General features: G+C 34.2%; 1 protein-coding gene across 6 annotated transcripts in view; it reads left to right on the forward strand.

Annotated features, from left to right (window-relative positions):
* PDS5B (PDS5 cohesin associated factor B) overlaps window positions 1-17,593 on the forward strand; it is a 110,793-nt gene that overhangs the window by 47,014 nt on the left and 46,186 nt on the right. For all 6 annotated transcript variants that reach the window (XM_071737238.1, XM_071737221.1, XM_071737256.1 and 3 more), the window contains exons 9-17: window positions 1,550-1,665; window positions 2,712-2,806; window positions 4,907-5,052; window positions 6,441-6,592; window positions 8,311-8,424; window positions 9,846-9,927; window positions 15,601-15,649; window positions 16,930-17,069; window positions 17,147-17,262. In XM_071737238.1, coding sequence (XP_071593339.1) covers window positions 1,550-1,665; window positions 2,712-2,806; window positions 4,907-5,052; window positions 6,441-6,592; window positions 8,311-8,424; window positions 9,846-9,927; window positions 15,601-15,649; window positions 16,930-17,069; window positions 17,147-17,262 — 1,010 coding nt within the window. The remainder of the gene's footprint in view (window positions 1-1,549; window positions 1,666-2,711; window positions 2,807-4,906; window positions 5,053-6,440; window positions 6,593-8,310; window positions 8,425-9,845; window positions 9,928-15,600; window positions 15,650-16,929; window positions 17,070-17,146; window positions 17,263-17,593) is intronic.

The following is a 17,593-nucleotide window of genomic DNA, read 5'->3' on the forward strand; positions in this document are numbered from 1 at the left end:
GAAAGGCAGAGATGATTAATATTTCTAATAAATTGTTTATTTAAGCAGGAGTGGTGGGGGTGAGTCATGCAGATTGGATTAATACAAGCTACAAAAAATTTTTTAAGTTCTTAATCATGAAGACACAGAATAAGAACTTGTGCTGTAATGGAAATTTGCAAGCTGAAACTCATCAAGACAAAGATACCATTTATTGCAGATTAAGAGGAGGAGGTTCTAGATGGCCTTCAGTAATACCAATCTGATTTCAATTGGAAAGAGTCAAATACAGACAAAAATATTAATGGTTGTACTATTAATGCTGCTAATAATTAGAAGTGAATTAAAAAAAAAATCAGACTTCTGCAATGTAGTAATATTATCAATGATAGAGGTTCCTTCATCCTTCTCTTGCACTGTTGCTTTAAGGATTTTCCAAATGGTTTTAGTGTTCTTAGGGAGATAAATTAAAAGGATATACTGGCAAACTTTTCAGCCCATTTATGGTATTGAGTCAGGAGAAATAGTTGATCTTTGAGACTGTGTTGATGCTTTAGAAAACTCGACAGCCACATTGCACTGCTGCATTGTTCATATTCAAAAGGTGATGCTGAATTAAGAAGAATGTCAAAGATGTTAGAAGTGTTTTAAACAGTCCTTGTCTTTATTACTGGAATAAGATGGAAATAGGAGTGAATAATATTAAGAAAATTTAATTTTTACTCCCTTTTCAAAAAAGTGTTTCAGCCACTTTTCCCTTTTATTTTACTTTAATAAGAAAAAAAAAGATGGACAGTAAGTACATGCTAATTGTACAAATGTTAGGACACATTTCCAAATTATGTATTAAGCTTCAAGTGTTGTGTATTGTATTAAGCAAGTATAATACAAATCAATGACAATGAAGATGTAGTGGAGAAAGTCTTGGTTTATCTTTGTTAGAGCTAATTTTAAATATATAAAAAATGTATCTGTTGTAACTCAGCATTTTTAATTATACTCTTAAATACAGGACCAGATCTTGTTCTTTTCAGTTCTTGGTTTCTTAATGCTATGTTCTTTAAAACCTTGTTTTCTGAAAACATTTTTCTTTTTAATTGAATGTTTATAACTAAACACTATTCTACAGAACTGTAAACCTTAATGTGCAGACAAATGTAGAATGAGTTTTGTGAGTTTGGTGTTGTGCTTGAATTTGTGTAGGAATATATATATGTTATATATATATGCATATAACAGATTTCTTAATGTGATCAGTAATCTGCTCTTCAGGGTTAAAAAGACATACCTGTGTATTTTTCACCAGGCTTTGTTAATATTGTTTTTGTCTCTTCATTTTTAGTTGGTTTTTTTTGTTTTCATTGCCATCATTATTTTGTCTTTTTCCAATAATAGTGAAGGTTTTTTGTCTTGAGATATACGTTGGTATAAAAAAAAAATCTATTAATCTGTGTTATATTTCTATAGGTGTATAAGTGTATTGGAGTAAAAGTTGTATAAAACAGATGTCTACATTTTTTTGTTTAGTTTTATCTTTTTTTAATTAAAAAAAAATGTGTTCATTTTCCAGAGCAATGACAATGAAGAACGTCTGCAGGTTGTAAAACTTCTGGCAAAAATGTTTGGGGCGAAGGATTCAGAGTTGGCATCTCAAAACAAACCACTTTGGCAGTGCTACCTGGGAAGGTATATGGTGGTTTAGTTCCCTTTCTAGGAGTAGAATATTTTTTTTTCCTTTGTTTTTTTTTTTGAAGTGACATAGCTGAAAGAGATTATTTTATGTGCATCTTCTGCATCTCTCATTAGTTTATTTCAATTTTTTAGTTTAATTTAATTTTTTCACAAGTTAAACTGTTCAGTGATAGATTAAGTCTAAAACAGCATCAAGTGACATCAGAACTGGTTTTGAGACTTATGTCCAGTATTGTATAATGATTTCTATTTTTTTTAATGTTGTCAGTCCCTTGAAAGAGGGATGTAGCGTTTTAATCTTTTGTTTTTGAGATATTCTGCCATTGTGAGAGAGAAAATATATCTGGATTGTGTTGTCAGGATGAAAATATTTTTTTACTTGAGTAAATGAAGAAAATTCTATAATTTATTACATATCCAGTAGTTTAATTTCTCAGTTGTATGAAAAATAAAGTCTTCAAAGAAATGCTACTTTTAAAAGTATAGGAAACTTAATTGAGGGAAGGCTTTTTGCTTGAAAGCAGAAAGCTATTTAAAACATGGCATGTCATCAAAAAATACTGGATCTAATTGGGCCCAAAGGAAAATGCTTCATTGTGTTACAATGCGAAGCAATGTGAATACATGCAATCTGTTGTTCATAATTACTGTTTTCAGCTAGCTATGAATCACATAAATGTATTTACTTTTCAAAGATTTTAACTAAGTTGCAATAGCTTAGTTAGTAAAGGGGCCATTCTTAAAGTCTATTGATTTTGAAAAGGTAAATGTTTTTAACTCTTAGTATTTCCTAAAACCCTGTTATTTGATAAATAAACATTCCAACTCCAAGAATGTTTCAAAATTTAATTTTTTTTCTTTAAAACCAAGTATTTTGAGGGTATTTAAAAATTCATTTAAGTTTTCTGCTTTAATGTGGACAAATCGGTGATGTTTCAGGCGTAAAAATATATTCAGGGTTATTTGTATAGAAATAAACTAATTGCTTGGGTAGAAGTGATATTTTTGTTGTTGTAATGGATTGCTTTATTTCTAAATAGGTTTAATGATATCCATGTACCTATTCGTCTTGAATGTGTGAAATTTGCAAGTCACTGTCTTATGAACCATCCCGACTTAGCAAAAGACTTAACAGGTACCAGATTTATTATAAGATTAAAATTCAATTGTAAGTCTCCTGGAAAAGTGTGTAAGGTTAATTGTAACCCTAAGTAACACTGTCAAGTTGTGGAGGATGCAATTGAGGTTGGACTTCTAAGTCACAAAGTCCCTGCCTTCATTGCTGTTTCTCAGGCTGAGAGGATTGTGCACAAACAGTGCCTTAACCAAAGAGGTGCCTTTCCTGCTCTTGGAGTGGATGTATTCCCAACTCTTGTTGCAATTAGGTACCTTGGGATCAGGCACAGGCAGCCTGGCCAACCTAATGGTCATGGCATTTATTAATTAGGGTGCAGAGTGGAGATTTCAGCTTCACCAAGCTGAAATGTTTAAATATTAGACAGCCAGTATCTAAAAGATGAATACAGCCCTCCTAGCTGTGACTGCAGCTGTGAGGACCTCTTTTGGAAGAAAACAACTGGCATAGATGGGTTTAGTGTTTGTTGCCTGTGTCTTAATGAAAAACATGTAACTAAAGGGAATGGATTGCTTTGGGGGATTTTTCTCCCTCAAAGTGTCTTTGGAGACTGTAGTTCCCTGTGGTCAATAAACTACTACTTGTAATTTTTTTGGAGGTGATTTTTGTCCATTTGCTCTAATGAGGGAATTTAAAGGGCTGTTAAGCACATGGGGTTGTTTTCCTGCTCACTGAGTGTTTGTCAAGATAAACACAAATACAGACAAGCTAGAGTCATCCTGTAGCTGTTTGCATTGTTAAGCCAGCTTTAAAAAAACAAAAAAAAAGTTTCTGGACGTTTCCATAGTGGAATGAAAAAGATGCTTCCTCTCTGATTATCACAATTGTATTTCCAAGGATTTTTTTTTCTTTTTCACATTGCTGAAAGACTTTGTGCCCCCTCTAATGGTATCCTCTGGGAAATGTAATTTTGGTTGCCCCTCCTTTCTCCCCACAGCACTTACCAAAGTCAAATTGTTGAAAAATTTCTGACTGACTGGTATTAGAGGCCAGAATTGTTTTGATGGCACCCAACGTTCTTTGTTTTATTAAGTTTATTACATGTTCCTGTGCAGCAAAACTGTGTTTTTTTTTTAACTATTTGGATTTCAGATTTCATAATATCCATAAGTGCAAAGCTTTATTTCTTGATGTGCTCTTTTGACACTTGTGCTGACTACCATAAAAATTAATGGTCAATATTTTAGATAAGACCTGAAGATTTTCATTGGTAGTAAGAGTACAGTAACCTCTGGTTATTCCATTCAAATGAACTTTGAATTTTCAGTGTTAATTTTGTCAGTGTTTCACTGGTGTATGCTGCATACAGTGATCTTAATAACTTTTCTGTGTGTTTTCCTACCCATCTGTTCTTCCAAATTAACCTAAAATACATCTAAAAAGATAAATGAGCTTTGCTATTTTATCAGATTTCTAAAGTTACAATAGGTAATAAACATGATCAATACAAGCAGAGATCTTAAAATGTTGAGAGTGTAAGATTACTGATGCTACCAATTAAGTAGCCATGGGTCAAAATAATCAAGAAAAAATGTTTTAAGATTAGTAGACTAGCATGTGTCTAAGTAAGCAATATGGCTTTGTCAGAGCACATGTGTGTCCCTTGATTTTTTCCTGCTTGTGGTGGCTGACACTGTGGAGTGTTGAAGAGCTTGATTCCTTGTGGATAATACAGAAGTTGTGGTCAGGAGTGCAACTAATGTGCTCCAGCAGCTTAGAGGGAATGGATTCTGCAGGAAGAGAATAGCTTCTAGCCTGAAGTAAGACTTCAAGATGTGTATGGTGTGGTTATCAAGCACTGTCTGTTCTTCAGATTCAGTTCTTTTTGGCTGTAGTTGTTGGTAATGTAGGCATAGCTTAGACATTATAAGAAATAATAATGAAAAAAAATGAACCCTGTAACATTTTTAGTTCCATAATGCCAGAAATATTTAAGCAAATATCAAGTTTTACTGACACTCCAGCTAATCTCAGAAAAAACTACTGGGTTTTGTTATTGCTGATGCTTGAAACAGTTCTGTTAGTGAAGTACTGTCTAGGGAAAGACAAGTAGCTGAAATTGCATACTTAAAATGAAATACTTATTCTGTTTTTTTCCAGAATATCTTAAAGTAAGGTCACATGATCCTGAAGAGGCCATAAGGCATGATGTTATAGTATCCATAGTTACTGCTGCTAAAAAAGATCTTTTGCTTGTCAATGATCACCTGCTTAATTTTGTCAGAGAACGAACACTGGACAAGAGGGTAAGACCTAATTAGTACTAGTAATGATTGTGTTGTATTTCTAGACTGTAATTCAGCTTCTTAAAAAGCAATGGTTGTAAAAAATGTTGGAACTGATGTTAAAATTACAAATGAAAACCTATGTAATACCTAAAATTTTGAAGTGGTCTGTTTAACAAGTCATTTCTGCCCCTGACTAGAATCCCCCATTTGAGATTACATGAGTTCTGTGTCCAGTTCTGGGCCCCTCAGCTCAGGAAGGAGATTGAGGTGCTGGAGCAGGTCCAGAGAAGAGCAAGGAGGCTGTGAAGGGATCCAGCACAAGTCCTGTGAGGAAGGGCTGAGGGAGCTGGGGGTGTTCAGTCTGGAGAAGAGGAGGCTCAGGGGAGACCTCATCACTCTCTACAACTCCCTGAAGGAAGGGGGTGCCCAGGGGGGGGTCGGTCTCTTCTCCCTGGCAGCTACCAGTAAGACAAGACTTAAGCTCTACCAGGAGAGGTTTAGGTTAAATATTAGGAAAAAATTCTTTACAGAGAGGGTCATCAGGCATTGGAATGAGCTGCCCAGGGACATGGTGGATTCTCCATCCCTGGAGGTTTTTAAGAAGAGACTGAATGTGGCACTCAGTGCCATGGTCTGGTAACTGCAGCGGTAGTGGATCAAGGGTTGGACTTGATGATCTCAGAGGTCCTTTCCAACCTTGCTGATCCTATGATTTTTAATTTTGTTCTGGTAGTCATGCTTTAGTAAATTTTTAAAGTAAAATGTGAGACTCTTGTAAAACATTCTAACATTTTTCATAAGAAATTCTTATTTCTTATAGTTTCAATCTGGTTTCAAAATGTATTGTAGAATACCAATGAAAATTTTTTTCCATCAGAGGTGTCAGGTTTACCTGCCTTTAATTGGACCACTAGAAGACTGCAAATCAGGGTGGTAGCTTTTAATTTTGAATACTTTTGAAAGTTAGCTTAGCTAAATTCATTATTCACTAAAATGTATAAGGTTTGCTGCTTATGGTAAAGAACAGTAAACAAGGCTATTGATTACAAACTCTTAAAATGATCACCTGATTTCTTCATTTGATTACATGCTTTCCCCTGTTGCACTTGTAATACAATTACAAATATTCAGTGTAGACTGTGAGGCTTAAATTTGTAGCAATTCTAAATTCAAGAGGCATAGTTGTATATTAGGTACTGATGTTGAAAGGTTTAAAAATATATAGGATGTAATAAATGTTGTAATGAGAAATTGTTGCATTTAGCACTCAACGTTTTTTGCAAATTAAACTTTTAGTTTTCAGAATAAAAAAAAGTCACCAGGAAGTTCTGTGATCTTTTCAGTTTTGTCTTTTTAAATGCTAAACTGACAGATGAGTACCATTTCTTTTATTTCTTTTTCTCAAGTGGAGAGTGAGGAAGGAAGCTATGATGGGACTTGCACAGATATACAAGAAATATTCATTACAATCAGAAGCAGGAAAAGAAGCTGCAAAACAGATATCATGGATCAAAGATAAACTTTTGCATATATATTATCAAAACAGTATTGATGACCGGTAAGTCAATCACTTAAACTGGGTGATTCTGTGGATAAATGTGGTAAATTAATATTCAGATTTGTTTTTTCCTTGTGCCTAAATGCTGAGAGGAAGGAGGAGACTTGATAATGCTATATGTTTTGATCTAGTGTGTAATGTTATACAATTGCAGCAAAATGTTCTCCTCTGTCTGTCTTCTACTTTTTTGGCCATATAAAAAAACCCCAACCCAAAAAACCAACCTAACAACAACAACAAAATAAACACCAAACTAATTCTAAATGGTGAGAGACGTTGGAATACTTCAAAATTTTTGGCTGTACTTCACAATTGCTTCAGTAAAGATTTTTGTTTCTATTTCAGTAGCTTGCTAATTTTTATGTTGAGGTTCAGTAAGTAAAATTGCTTTAATGATCTTGCTTTAGATTTTCATGTTGTTCCTGTCTGCTTTAATGATACCTAGTACATGTAGTGACTACAGTTAAGGCATATCACTCTACAGAAGATAAGTTTTTCTATACTATAATAGATGTGAATTAGAGCCTTGTTCTGGACTTGTGGTGAAAGCAGTGCCTGTGTCATACCAGCTCTGATCTTGTATATCCTTTGTATTAAATAATCGTTGCACATAGGGAACTAGTTTGGAAACAAGTCTGCCTTGACTAATCAAGGCTGTCTTGGTGGCTTTGGAAGTGAGACTTTGACCTTAGCAGCGTGGTAAGTACACATGACATTACAAAACCATACAAGTCTTTTCCAAAATTTGCTGCCTCAAAAAGCCATTTCCAAAAGAAGGAATTATTTCATGGTACCAAGGAAGCAAACAGAATTGTCTGAATCTTCAGACCCAGTCTTACCCTCTTCCAGTTTCCTTGCACTTCAGGATCTTTTTAAAGAAGCTGATTTTGGCTTTTGATGACCTGCTCCAATTGTGCATGAGAATTTTCTTTTCTAGTCTAAATATATAGTTGCATACAATTGTTTTTTTCTTATTTACTCCATTTTGTTACAGTTGACCTCAATTTGCAAAAGTCCTTGGGCCCTTTTGGTGTTTAAGATTGCAACATGGGCTTAGTTTTCCTTTTGTTTTTATTTCTCAGTCTTTTCTAGGTACCTGGCAGACACAAAGCTCTCTCTTCTCCTGTTTTCAAATAAGGAGCTTCCATGTGATGGCAAAAGCTTTTAGTAATTCCCTTGTGAATTTATCTGCATTTTTATTACTGAAGCAAAAGAAATGGGAAAAACTCAGCTGTTGAGAAAGGGGCAAGGGAGGGGTGGAGGGAAGTCAGTTCCTGACTAGTTTCTGAATTCTCCTTCTTGGCTACATGATAATGTCATATAATCAACCTTTTTTTTTTGTAAATGCACGTTAATTTGGGTCAGTTCATTAATTAATCCCAATACTGACCCCTAATGAAATTCACTGACAGCATTTCTTTCGGCTGATAGTTAAGATATTCTTTCCCAAAATTCTAGATTAATAATCTGATTGTAATAATGTTATGTCTTAATTGTTCTGCTGCTAACATTATATCTTCTTGAATGATGTATGTTTGTTTAGCTTATGCTGAATTACATTATATGTTAAGTAGTTTGACCTTTCAGCTTTTGAGTAATCCCATCGTTATATACAGTGACTGATCTCTAGGTGGGTCTGAGAATTTTTGAATGAATGTTTTAGCAATTCAAGACTACTTTTTCCTTAACTGTTTAAGCTCTTTAATCCTGTCTTTCAGATTACTTGTTGAACGCATCTTTGCTCAGTATATGGTGCCTCACAACTTGGAAACAAACGAACGAATGAAATGTTTGTATTACCTTTATGCAACACTGGATTCAAATGCTGTGAAGTATGTGTTACTTTTAACTTCTTGCAAAATAATTTTTAATACAAATATTATTCTAAATCTAAATTTGTAGGTTTTCACCTATTGGAAAAGAATGTATAACAGCCATTTTTCAAGTGAGATTTTAAGAAAAAACAAAACACTAACAGGGTGTCTTCTGACAACCTCTGGTACCCTTTCACCATAGACTGCTGAAAAATGTGTCAAAGATCTGGAAAGAAACTTGAGTGCATGTGGGTCCTTTTATGTCTGAAGAGAGAGAGCATAGATAGTAGCATTAACTAGCCCTAGATATAATCTGACAGCTGCTCAGTTAATTTACTTCTTGTTTTAGCAGCCAGGATGACTTAAGAGTGGGAAGAAGTTATTTGTTTTTCTTTCCTTCTTCAGTATGCATGATACTTATGCTACGTGCTTTCTCCAGCTTAAAATGGGTACACACAGAATTTTGCTGCTGTAATATTCACAGTCTGAGTTTAGTTTTACTTTGTTTTTCATTTAGTAGTACTCTGTCAGTTGAAAATATTTTTTTTTCTCATGGGCACTAGAAAAAACTTGTATGTACATGAGCGGCTTAAACTCCAGACTTCGAATGCTACCAAAACTGATTTTTGAACCCCCTGCCTTTTAAATTATATGTTTATTATTTATTATTACTTGTTGATTACAATTATAATAAATTAAAATTTAGAATAGTATATTAAAATATAAAGCTACTGTTCTAACAAGTTTTAGTATAGGCTAAACAAAAATGCAGAATAGATTACTTTCAGTGCTTGTTATTTCAGGCAACAAAACTTTAGAATTCTGCAGTTTTCATATGTAGCAGTGCTAGTTTTACAGACATAGTATGTTTAGTTACATAGAACTGACTTGTGGATTCTGGAATGTTTTTTTTTTTAATGAAACTGACTTTAGCCAGGAAAGTGTGCTTATTTTTAATTTTGTCTGATATCTCTAATGTATCTCTTACAAGTCTAATCATGTCTACTTTTCACACTTTATTCATCTACTAGCTGCTTTCTGTATGCAAGAAAAACATTGTTTTGATGATAAAAATCAAACATCTGTTTTAGCCTGCTTCTTGGAATGATTTCAGGCTTGTAGAATTGAGTTCTTTATGGGCTAGACATCACTTCCTACTTCTTTTAAAGGCAGTGTAGTTAAGCATCTGAAATGAAACTTATTTCAAAATCTCACCAATTAAACTTTCCCTATCATGCCATTAGGAAACATTTAGTCTTTGCTTACACCTCCAATGAAAGTTCAGATGCTAAACACATTTCTTAGTCTGAAGTTGAAAATAATTCGAAGGCTCTTATTGGAAAGTTGTGTTATGTATCTAATAAATGTGATTTTGCCAACTTTTTTGTTTTTGTGTGGGGTTTGTTTATTTGTTTGGATTTTTTTGTTTGTTTTTTTAGAGCATTGAACGAGATGTGGAAATGTCAAAATCTGCTACGGCATCAAGTAAAGGATTTAGTTGACCTAATAAAACAACCTAAAGTGAGTTCAATTTATCTTAATCCCACAGTGAATATGCAGTTCTTCTTAATATGCTCTTTTTCAATTCTGTTTGTCTTACTATCTCAAGCTTACTTTTAATGAGAGATAGAAAATACTGTGAAAATTGTTACTCCATTAAATAACACTTGCAGTAGAAAATATGTATATGTGTATTATAGAAATTTAAAAAAAAATATTTTACCAGTCATTTAATACTAAAATATTTGCTCAGTGTTTGATTTACAGTTTGACAAGATTTTTCTGGCTCTAGAAATGGGAGGGGGAAGCAAAACTTCTGACCATTTTGCTTAATCCAGTGATTAAGCAAAAGTACTTACACACCCTGATGTGGTGTATGATTTATGTAGCTTCTGTGTATGAATTGTAGCATTCAAGAAATTGGAATATTTCATCCCAAGAGGTTACTTCTTTCTCTTCTCTGTTAGAAGCTTCTTAAATGCTGTATTAAAAAGATCAGACTACAATTGAATTCTTATTTACAGATTTGCTCAGAAGGAAAAAAACATTTATGGAATACTTAGGATATTCTCATGAAGTAAAATTTATATTTATTTTAATTATGTGTATCTGTAAAACCATGTTTGGGAGATGGAGGGAATTGAAAGATTAAGTTCTGGGTATACTTCGTAATGCCACTCTGACTTTATTGCCAAAAGTTTAATCTGGTGGTTTTTTTAAAAGATTTAATATATTGTAGAAAGTGTTGCCATTTTCACGTTCAAATGTGTGTGCGACTTTTATTTGCTGTATGTTTATATACTCATAAACCATAGTAAATTTAATCATGGTTTATGGCTGAATTATACATTTCTCAGAATTACCATAATGCGAAGAGTAGGTAACTCTGTGGTTGTATTATTTAATGTATCTGCTTAAAAAATGCTACTTTCCTGCAGCCAGAGAAAGACTTGTCCAATAAAAATGATTGCAGTGAAATTCACAATTTTGACTTAGTATGTTAAAAATATTCTATAATCTTTTATTGAAATCTGAGTACAATAATTGCTAGTACAACAGTATTGCATTTCAGTGATGGCATTAAAACATTTTTCATGTACTATTCTGTATTATTTTACTTTCATACACACATGCATTTAGAGCCTGAGTTAGTTTCTTCATATTTTCTGCATTTCAGTTGGAAGTGAAAATTCAACTTTTCCTTTTTTTTTCAGGGAGGTATAGTGAAATTCTTTCTCAATTGCAGAATATCAAATATGATAGGGTATTAAACACTTAGGGTCTGAGAAATGCCAGCATAAACATCACATTCCAAGCTGTGTGCTATCAACATGTTTGCTTTGTCCACGTGGCTTTTATCCTGTCTTTGTGAAGTGCTTATTCTCTGCATTTGAAACATCTTTTGGGAATCAGGACTACATGGGAGAACTTAAGGGGCTTGTGATGATTGAGATGCTGTCATAGGCAACAGTTGGAGAGTTTTAAGTAATTTAGTTTATTGTCAATTAACATAAAACTTTAATTATTGATTCTGGTATTGAGAAATAAACATGAGCAACTAAACACTTGGGAAATGGCCTTTGGTTGCCCTTTGGATCTGCTTTGCAGTCTCCAGGTGTTAGGAGTCTCTAGTACACTCCATGCACTATGCTCAGTTCCTTCAGTGAGGTGATGGCAGGACATGAGTGAGGGTGGGGGGTCAGGGCAGGGCTGTTCTGTTCCTTTCCTTTTGCTGTTCTTCATTTCTAACCCACTGCTTCAGTGTGGGTTCCTCCACCAGACACAATCCCTTTAGAGTTGTACTTTCACCAGCATCTCCCCTCTTAAATGTTTTCTTAGAGTCACCATAGGCTCCTCTGACTGATTGATTGAAGTTTTCATGGGTGGTAGATTGGTTTGTTGGTTGTGGAGCTGGCTGAAAATGGCTTTGATGGCACAGGGCAGTCCCTGACCTCCTCCTGCACAGGTCACCCCAGCAGCCCTTTGGTACCCCAAGCCCTGCCCTCTGCCCAATGCAGGTGCTTATCTATTTCTACCAAAACTTTTATTTCTGTGATGCTCCTTGTATAGTTTGTTAGGATTTTTCCCCCTCCACATAAGTAATTAATTTGTATAAATAAATGTGTTTTAAGATAACAGTGCATTTTCATCATGAATGTACATATGTGTACTTATACATTACAGGGCAGTAATAAACTTGACACAAATGTCCATTAGCCATTCAGAGCTGTATAACCTGTGTTTCCTTTCAGGAAACAAAACCTGAACCTTTTACAGTATGACTTGGTGTTACCATATGTGCTTTTTTATCTCAGGCTGATTTCTCCACCTAAGCATTATAGCATAATTGTTGGTTTGTTTTGCAGTAGATATTGTCCCTGTGCCACTGGGGGAGCTCCCAGACATGAAGAGGGTAGGACAAGAAGCAGTGTATAGAAATTGCCAGAAAAAAACTTTGGGTAATAAGAAAAAAAAAATTGCAGTAAGAATGATTAAATATGGGCACAAGTAGTAAAGAGAGATTATGAATTTTCTTGTAAATATTTAAAAGGCAACCAAACGAGACCTGGAGCAAAACCTGATCTAAGTTGGCCCTGCTTTGACCAGGCAGTTTAACCAGGTGACCTACAGTTGCTGCTTCCAGCCTACATTATTCTGTGATAAATCTTTGAACTTTCCAGACCATTTTTTGACATCTTAAAAAATCTTTTTGATGTTTAGCAAAGCTCTTCAGGCATTCTTCTTTTTCCTCTTCAGGCTCTCCCCAGTGTAAGCACTAAAATGGGCTGCAAAACTTTGCTTTTTTTTGTGTTGATCATAGTTTCTCCTACTCTAAGAAAGAAGGGATGTCAAACTTGTCTTTGGGATGAGTTACTTTTCTGAAGAGCAGAAGTATAAATCACAGCTTCTCTTGTTTTGTGTTATGGCAGTGGTATAGAGTTAAATAAAATGCATAAACGTGCTTGTTTCCATGCAACAAGTGTGTGAATGGTTGTTGTCTGTATTGGAGTATAAACTTTATTTGCTGCAGATTTGCAGCTGTCCTAATTCTTCCATATCAAGAATGCAAGATAATGTAGTTGGAATGCCACAGTAGGTCACCTAAAAAACAAATGTTTCTTGATCATCTTCAGTCTGTTTTTATTTACTGGATTTCTGCTACTAGAGGTTAGAAGAATGCTCCTGACTCAGGTTATTTAAAGTTTGGCTGAACGCATAGTGTTTTGCTGCAATTGAAGTCAGCTTACAGGGACCTAAAGCCAGTACTTGAAGACTTAGCCAATATTAGAAAACAAAACTGGTCAGAAACAAAGGAACTTCACAATGCAGTTTTGGTATTTTTCTTCTGAGTTGCCAGAGGTTTGAGTACAGAGATTCTGTATCTATCAACATTATGTTTTGAGTCCTGTAAACCAGATTTTATTTCTCGTTTTCCTTTCTTTGAATGTACCTGTTCACCTGTGACAGTAAATGCCCTGAAAATGAGAGCATTCATCTAACACTAAAAGGTGATTGAAAATTATGCAGAAGTATTTAATAGCTTGAATTATGTGCCAAGTGTCCATGTCAAAAGATAGGATATTCACTAAAAACATTGCTTTTCCCAATCTTGTGCTATATTTTTGTTACACTCTAATCTTTTTAAGGTTGCTACTTTTATCTTTGTACTGTGCTATTTTGCCACATTTTCCACAAATTTCATAATTAATTTTTTTTTTGTGACAAAAAAACCTGTGCAAATATGTTAGACTTCAAAATCCTAATTTCTTCAAAGCACCCAAACAGGTGCATAACAGAAATTTATTCTGAAAGCTGAAGGATACTCCTCCAGGAAACAGACAGTTCAATGCATTTGCCAAGATTATTGTAATAAATTATAATTTTGTTATCTCCAAGGCTGATAGGGGTTGTTTGTACGTCATTTGAGATCTACGTGCAGATTTCATCAATAAAATGAAAAGAAATTAGATATACCTGAACAAGACTTTGACCTCTGTCTTGAAGTTTTTCTTACTTCTCCATAATCATTTAAAGACTTTTATAAGGAAATGTTAGTATCTTGCAACACTACTTCTTTGTGGCTCTTCCCTAAAATGAATCTAACGAAGAGGCTCACTGTGTTCGTTTGCCTCCTGTTAAATTCTTTTTCTTTTAAGATGAGCCTACAATTTGAGTTGATTTGACTTTGTTTTCTTGGATTTTTTAGGCTCATCTACTATCAGTTTTCTCTGCAATAAAGGGAGTTCTATAAAAGACAATTCTTGCAATGGTTGTGGCTAAGTAGTGTTCTTTAAAATTTAAATACTGAGCGAAAGCCCATAAAGTGTGGTTGCCTTGCTATTTAAATCTTTTCCCAGAAGCCTATAATTTGATAGTTGTAGCCCATAATTGATACTATTAAGATGCATTTATGAAGTTTTGCAGACTTAGTAAGTTTTGTCTCTGAAGCTGATCTGTCCAAAGTCAACTGGCAAAAGAGCAGCTTTCTTTGTGGTTTAAAAGCTGATGGATCTGTGTGCTTTTGACAACATTGCTGCAAGACTGAATCTTTCAGGTTCCAGTTTTCATTGTAGTTACGAGTATTTCAGAGTTGTTTGACAGCATTTGTTACACAACAGTGAAATATTTCCTTTTTTTTCTTCTTTCATCTGCCTTAGCACACTTTTCTGAAGATGATTAGGGTGTTATCTTCACTGTAAGTTGAGGATTCCCTTTGTAGTTTTTCCTGGTAATTCCTTCATTTTTCAAACTAAAGTGTAATTCCATAAAACTTCCTGGTCTGTAGAATACTGTGGATTACAGCTAGAAGTAGGGCAAAAGTGTCTTGGAAACTGTTTGTATGCCTTCAGTAGGTGATATGTTGTAGAAACATCACCTCTTCAAGAGTTGGTATTTGTAACATTTTGCTGTGTACTCTTATCTGGCCAGGAAATTTGTTGTGTTCTTTTTTTTCCTCTTCCATTTATCCCATGTCAGAACTAACTCTTAGGTGGACTTTACACTTGGAATTTGAAATTCTATAGCAGCAGAATTACTCATAAAAAGAAAATAAATGAGTTTAAAAGTCAGGTTTTGTGTAACTTACTTGCTTGTAAGGTGCTGTTGAATGACTTTATTTTAGCCACAGTTTCACTGAAACCCAGGCATCAGAGAGAACCTGAACTGCAGTTATGCTTTCTTTACTTTCTTTTTGTGATTGTCCCTGATTTTTACTTGCACCATCACACTGCTGTTGTCTGTTTGGCTGAACAGGGATAACAGGGCTCTTATTACTGATTTGCTCCTTTCTTTACAAGAAGGTGGGAAATACTGCTGAGACTACTTAGCACCAGTATCAGAACAAAAGATAAAATGAATTTAATGCTTGCTGTTCCTTTTATATTTAAAAACAAAGAGGCTTTAGATGCAAAACAGTTTCAGAAGTAAACTATTTCTGCTGTTCATAGGTTATATAGTAGATAAATATACTTTACATAAATATGTGACAGTGATAATGCCTGAGCAACCTCTTACTGCTGTCTAACATTAATGTTTTCACTGGTTTTGATTTCTATCACACTGATGTGTTAGCAAAAATGATGGGTGCTGACTTGTTGGTCATTATGCATTATGGAATTTTGCTTACTCAGTATTAATATGAAAATAGATAATGTAAAATTTTTACTTAATCCGTTTTTCTTTTGTGACTTGTAGACAGATGCCAGCAGTAAAGCTATATTCTCAAAAGTGATGGTTATAACAAGTAAGTCAAAGTAGTCTAAAAAGTACTATTGAAATATAATGCTTTGTTACTTTATAAGTTTATCTCCAATTATTTTAAAGTTTTTTAACAGATAAGACTTACGAAGAATGATGATGATTACAAATACTGTGTAATGATATGCTTTGAAGGATTAAGACAATTTACTATAAAAAGTCTTCAGCCATGAAGTTCATCACATGACTTTTTTGGATACATCTGTTGTGCACTGATTCAAAATCTATATGATATAGAGTGTCAGTGTCTGGTTTAGCATTTGTTGTAGAATACATATTAACTGATATTAACTAACCTACCAAAGCATTACTACCTTACCTGTCTTTTGAGGTGTTGGTATTGTAATTGCTTTTGGGAGAATGCTGAAGAGTGAGTTTCTGTACCACTGAGAGCACTTTAGGAACTGAAGAACTTCTGTGTCACCTAAACCTTTGGCAAAGAAGAGAAAAAATCAACGCCAAAGCGTCACTGATTGTTCCCCAGAGCCCACCCTGCTAAATGTATTAAAAGAAATATTAAAGAATTATTAAAGAAAATAATTAAAGTATTAAAGAAAAAAAAATGCTTTACAATTCTAAGATTTTATTTTAAAATCAGCCTCCTTTTCAAAAACTCTTCTTGCAAAAAAAGATTTACTAAAGGCTATGGACATTTTTTAAAAAAGGTAGAGGAAAACTGAATTTTGCTACTTGGTTTGCCATGTTACAAATAGTTTATCAGTTTGTATTTTTTTCTTATGAAACAGAAATGATGAAACATGAAACAAATAGCATAGCAATACTTTGCCAATAAATTGTCTTGCTATAATATATTTTTAAAAAAGTAAAATTAGTATGTAGTTTAAGAAACACTTAAGCTTTTTAACAATGTTGCAAGCTCTTTTAAAGCTTACATTTAGTGAAGGAATAAGTTAGCAAAAATCCCCTTTTGATGTTTTTCACACTTGTCATATCAGGTGATCTATACACAGAGGATGTTTTTCTGTGAAGAACAGGCTTTGCATTCTGTTAATATTATTTACAAGAACAGCTTGACTTGTTGAAAGACGAGTGTGAAGGGCAAGGAAAGCAAATAGCTAGGGGAGTTTTGTGGATACACAATATTTCAGAAATTGGTGGTTTGTGGTTTCTGTTTTTGGTTTTTTTTGTTTGTTTTTCACAATTCTTGTTTAACATAAACACACGTAGGAACCTTGATGTGACTTTTGTAATTTACAGTAATGATACTTATTAAAATAAATCATGATTTCTTTTGCTTATTTAAAGGAAACCTCCCTGATCCAGGGAAAGCTCAAGATTTCATGAAAAAGTTCACACAAGTTTTAGAAGATGATGAAAAAATACGAAGTCAATTAGAAATGCTTGTTAGCCCAACATGTTCTTGCAAACAGGCTGAAGGATGCGTGGTAAGGATTGCTCTTACAACACCTGAATGTTTTTGGAACTAAATTGATTATCAATTTAATTGAAACTTATATTGCAGAGGGAAATAACAAAGAAGTTGGGCAATCCAAAACAACCAACAAATCCTTTCCTGGAAATGATAAAGTTTCTTCTTGAGAGAATTGCTCCTGTGCACATTGATACTGAATCCATCAGGTATTGTTGTGTGTGTGATGTTGGCTGCAGATCACAGGGTTTGATGTTGGGTTTTTTATTACTTATTTAAGCACAAGCAGTAATGGATTGGGTGGGTGTGGTTCAGAGCCTGGTGACTTGGAGTATGTTCTTGTGTTTTCCCCTTGTGTGATGTTTTTGTGTACTGGTTCAGAGTGTAGCCACAGAAACAATTGAATTGTTTCTCAGCACAGAGAATGGATCTGTTGCTGATGGCAAAGTTTGGTTTGTGACTGACAGACTTAGTTTTAAGAGAAATTTCTGTCCGTGATATTCACCAAAGCTTTTCACACAGAATGGTGGTTCATAGTGA

This window comes from Heliangelus exortis, chromosome 1 (genome assembly GCF_036169615.1).
Source record: "Heliangelus exortis chromosome 1, bHelExo1.hap1, whole genome shotgun sequence".
Taxonomy (NCBI): domain Eukaryota; kingdom Metazoa; phylum Chordata; class Aves; order Apodiformes; family Trochilidae; genus Heliangelus; species Heliangelus exortis.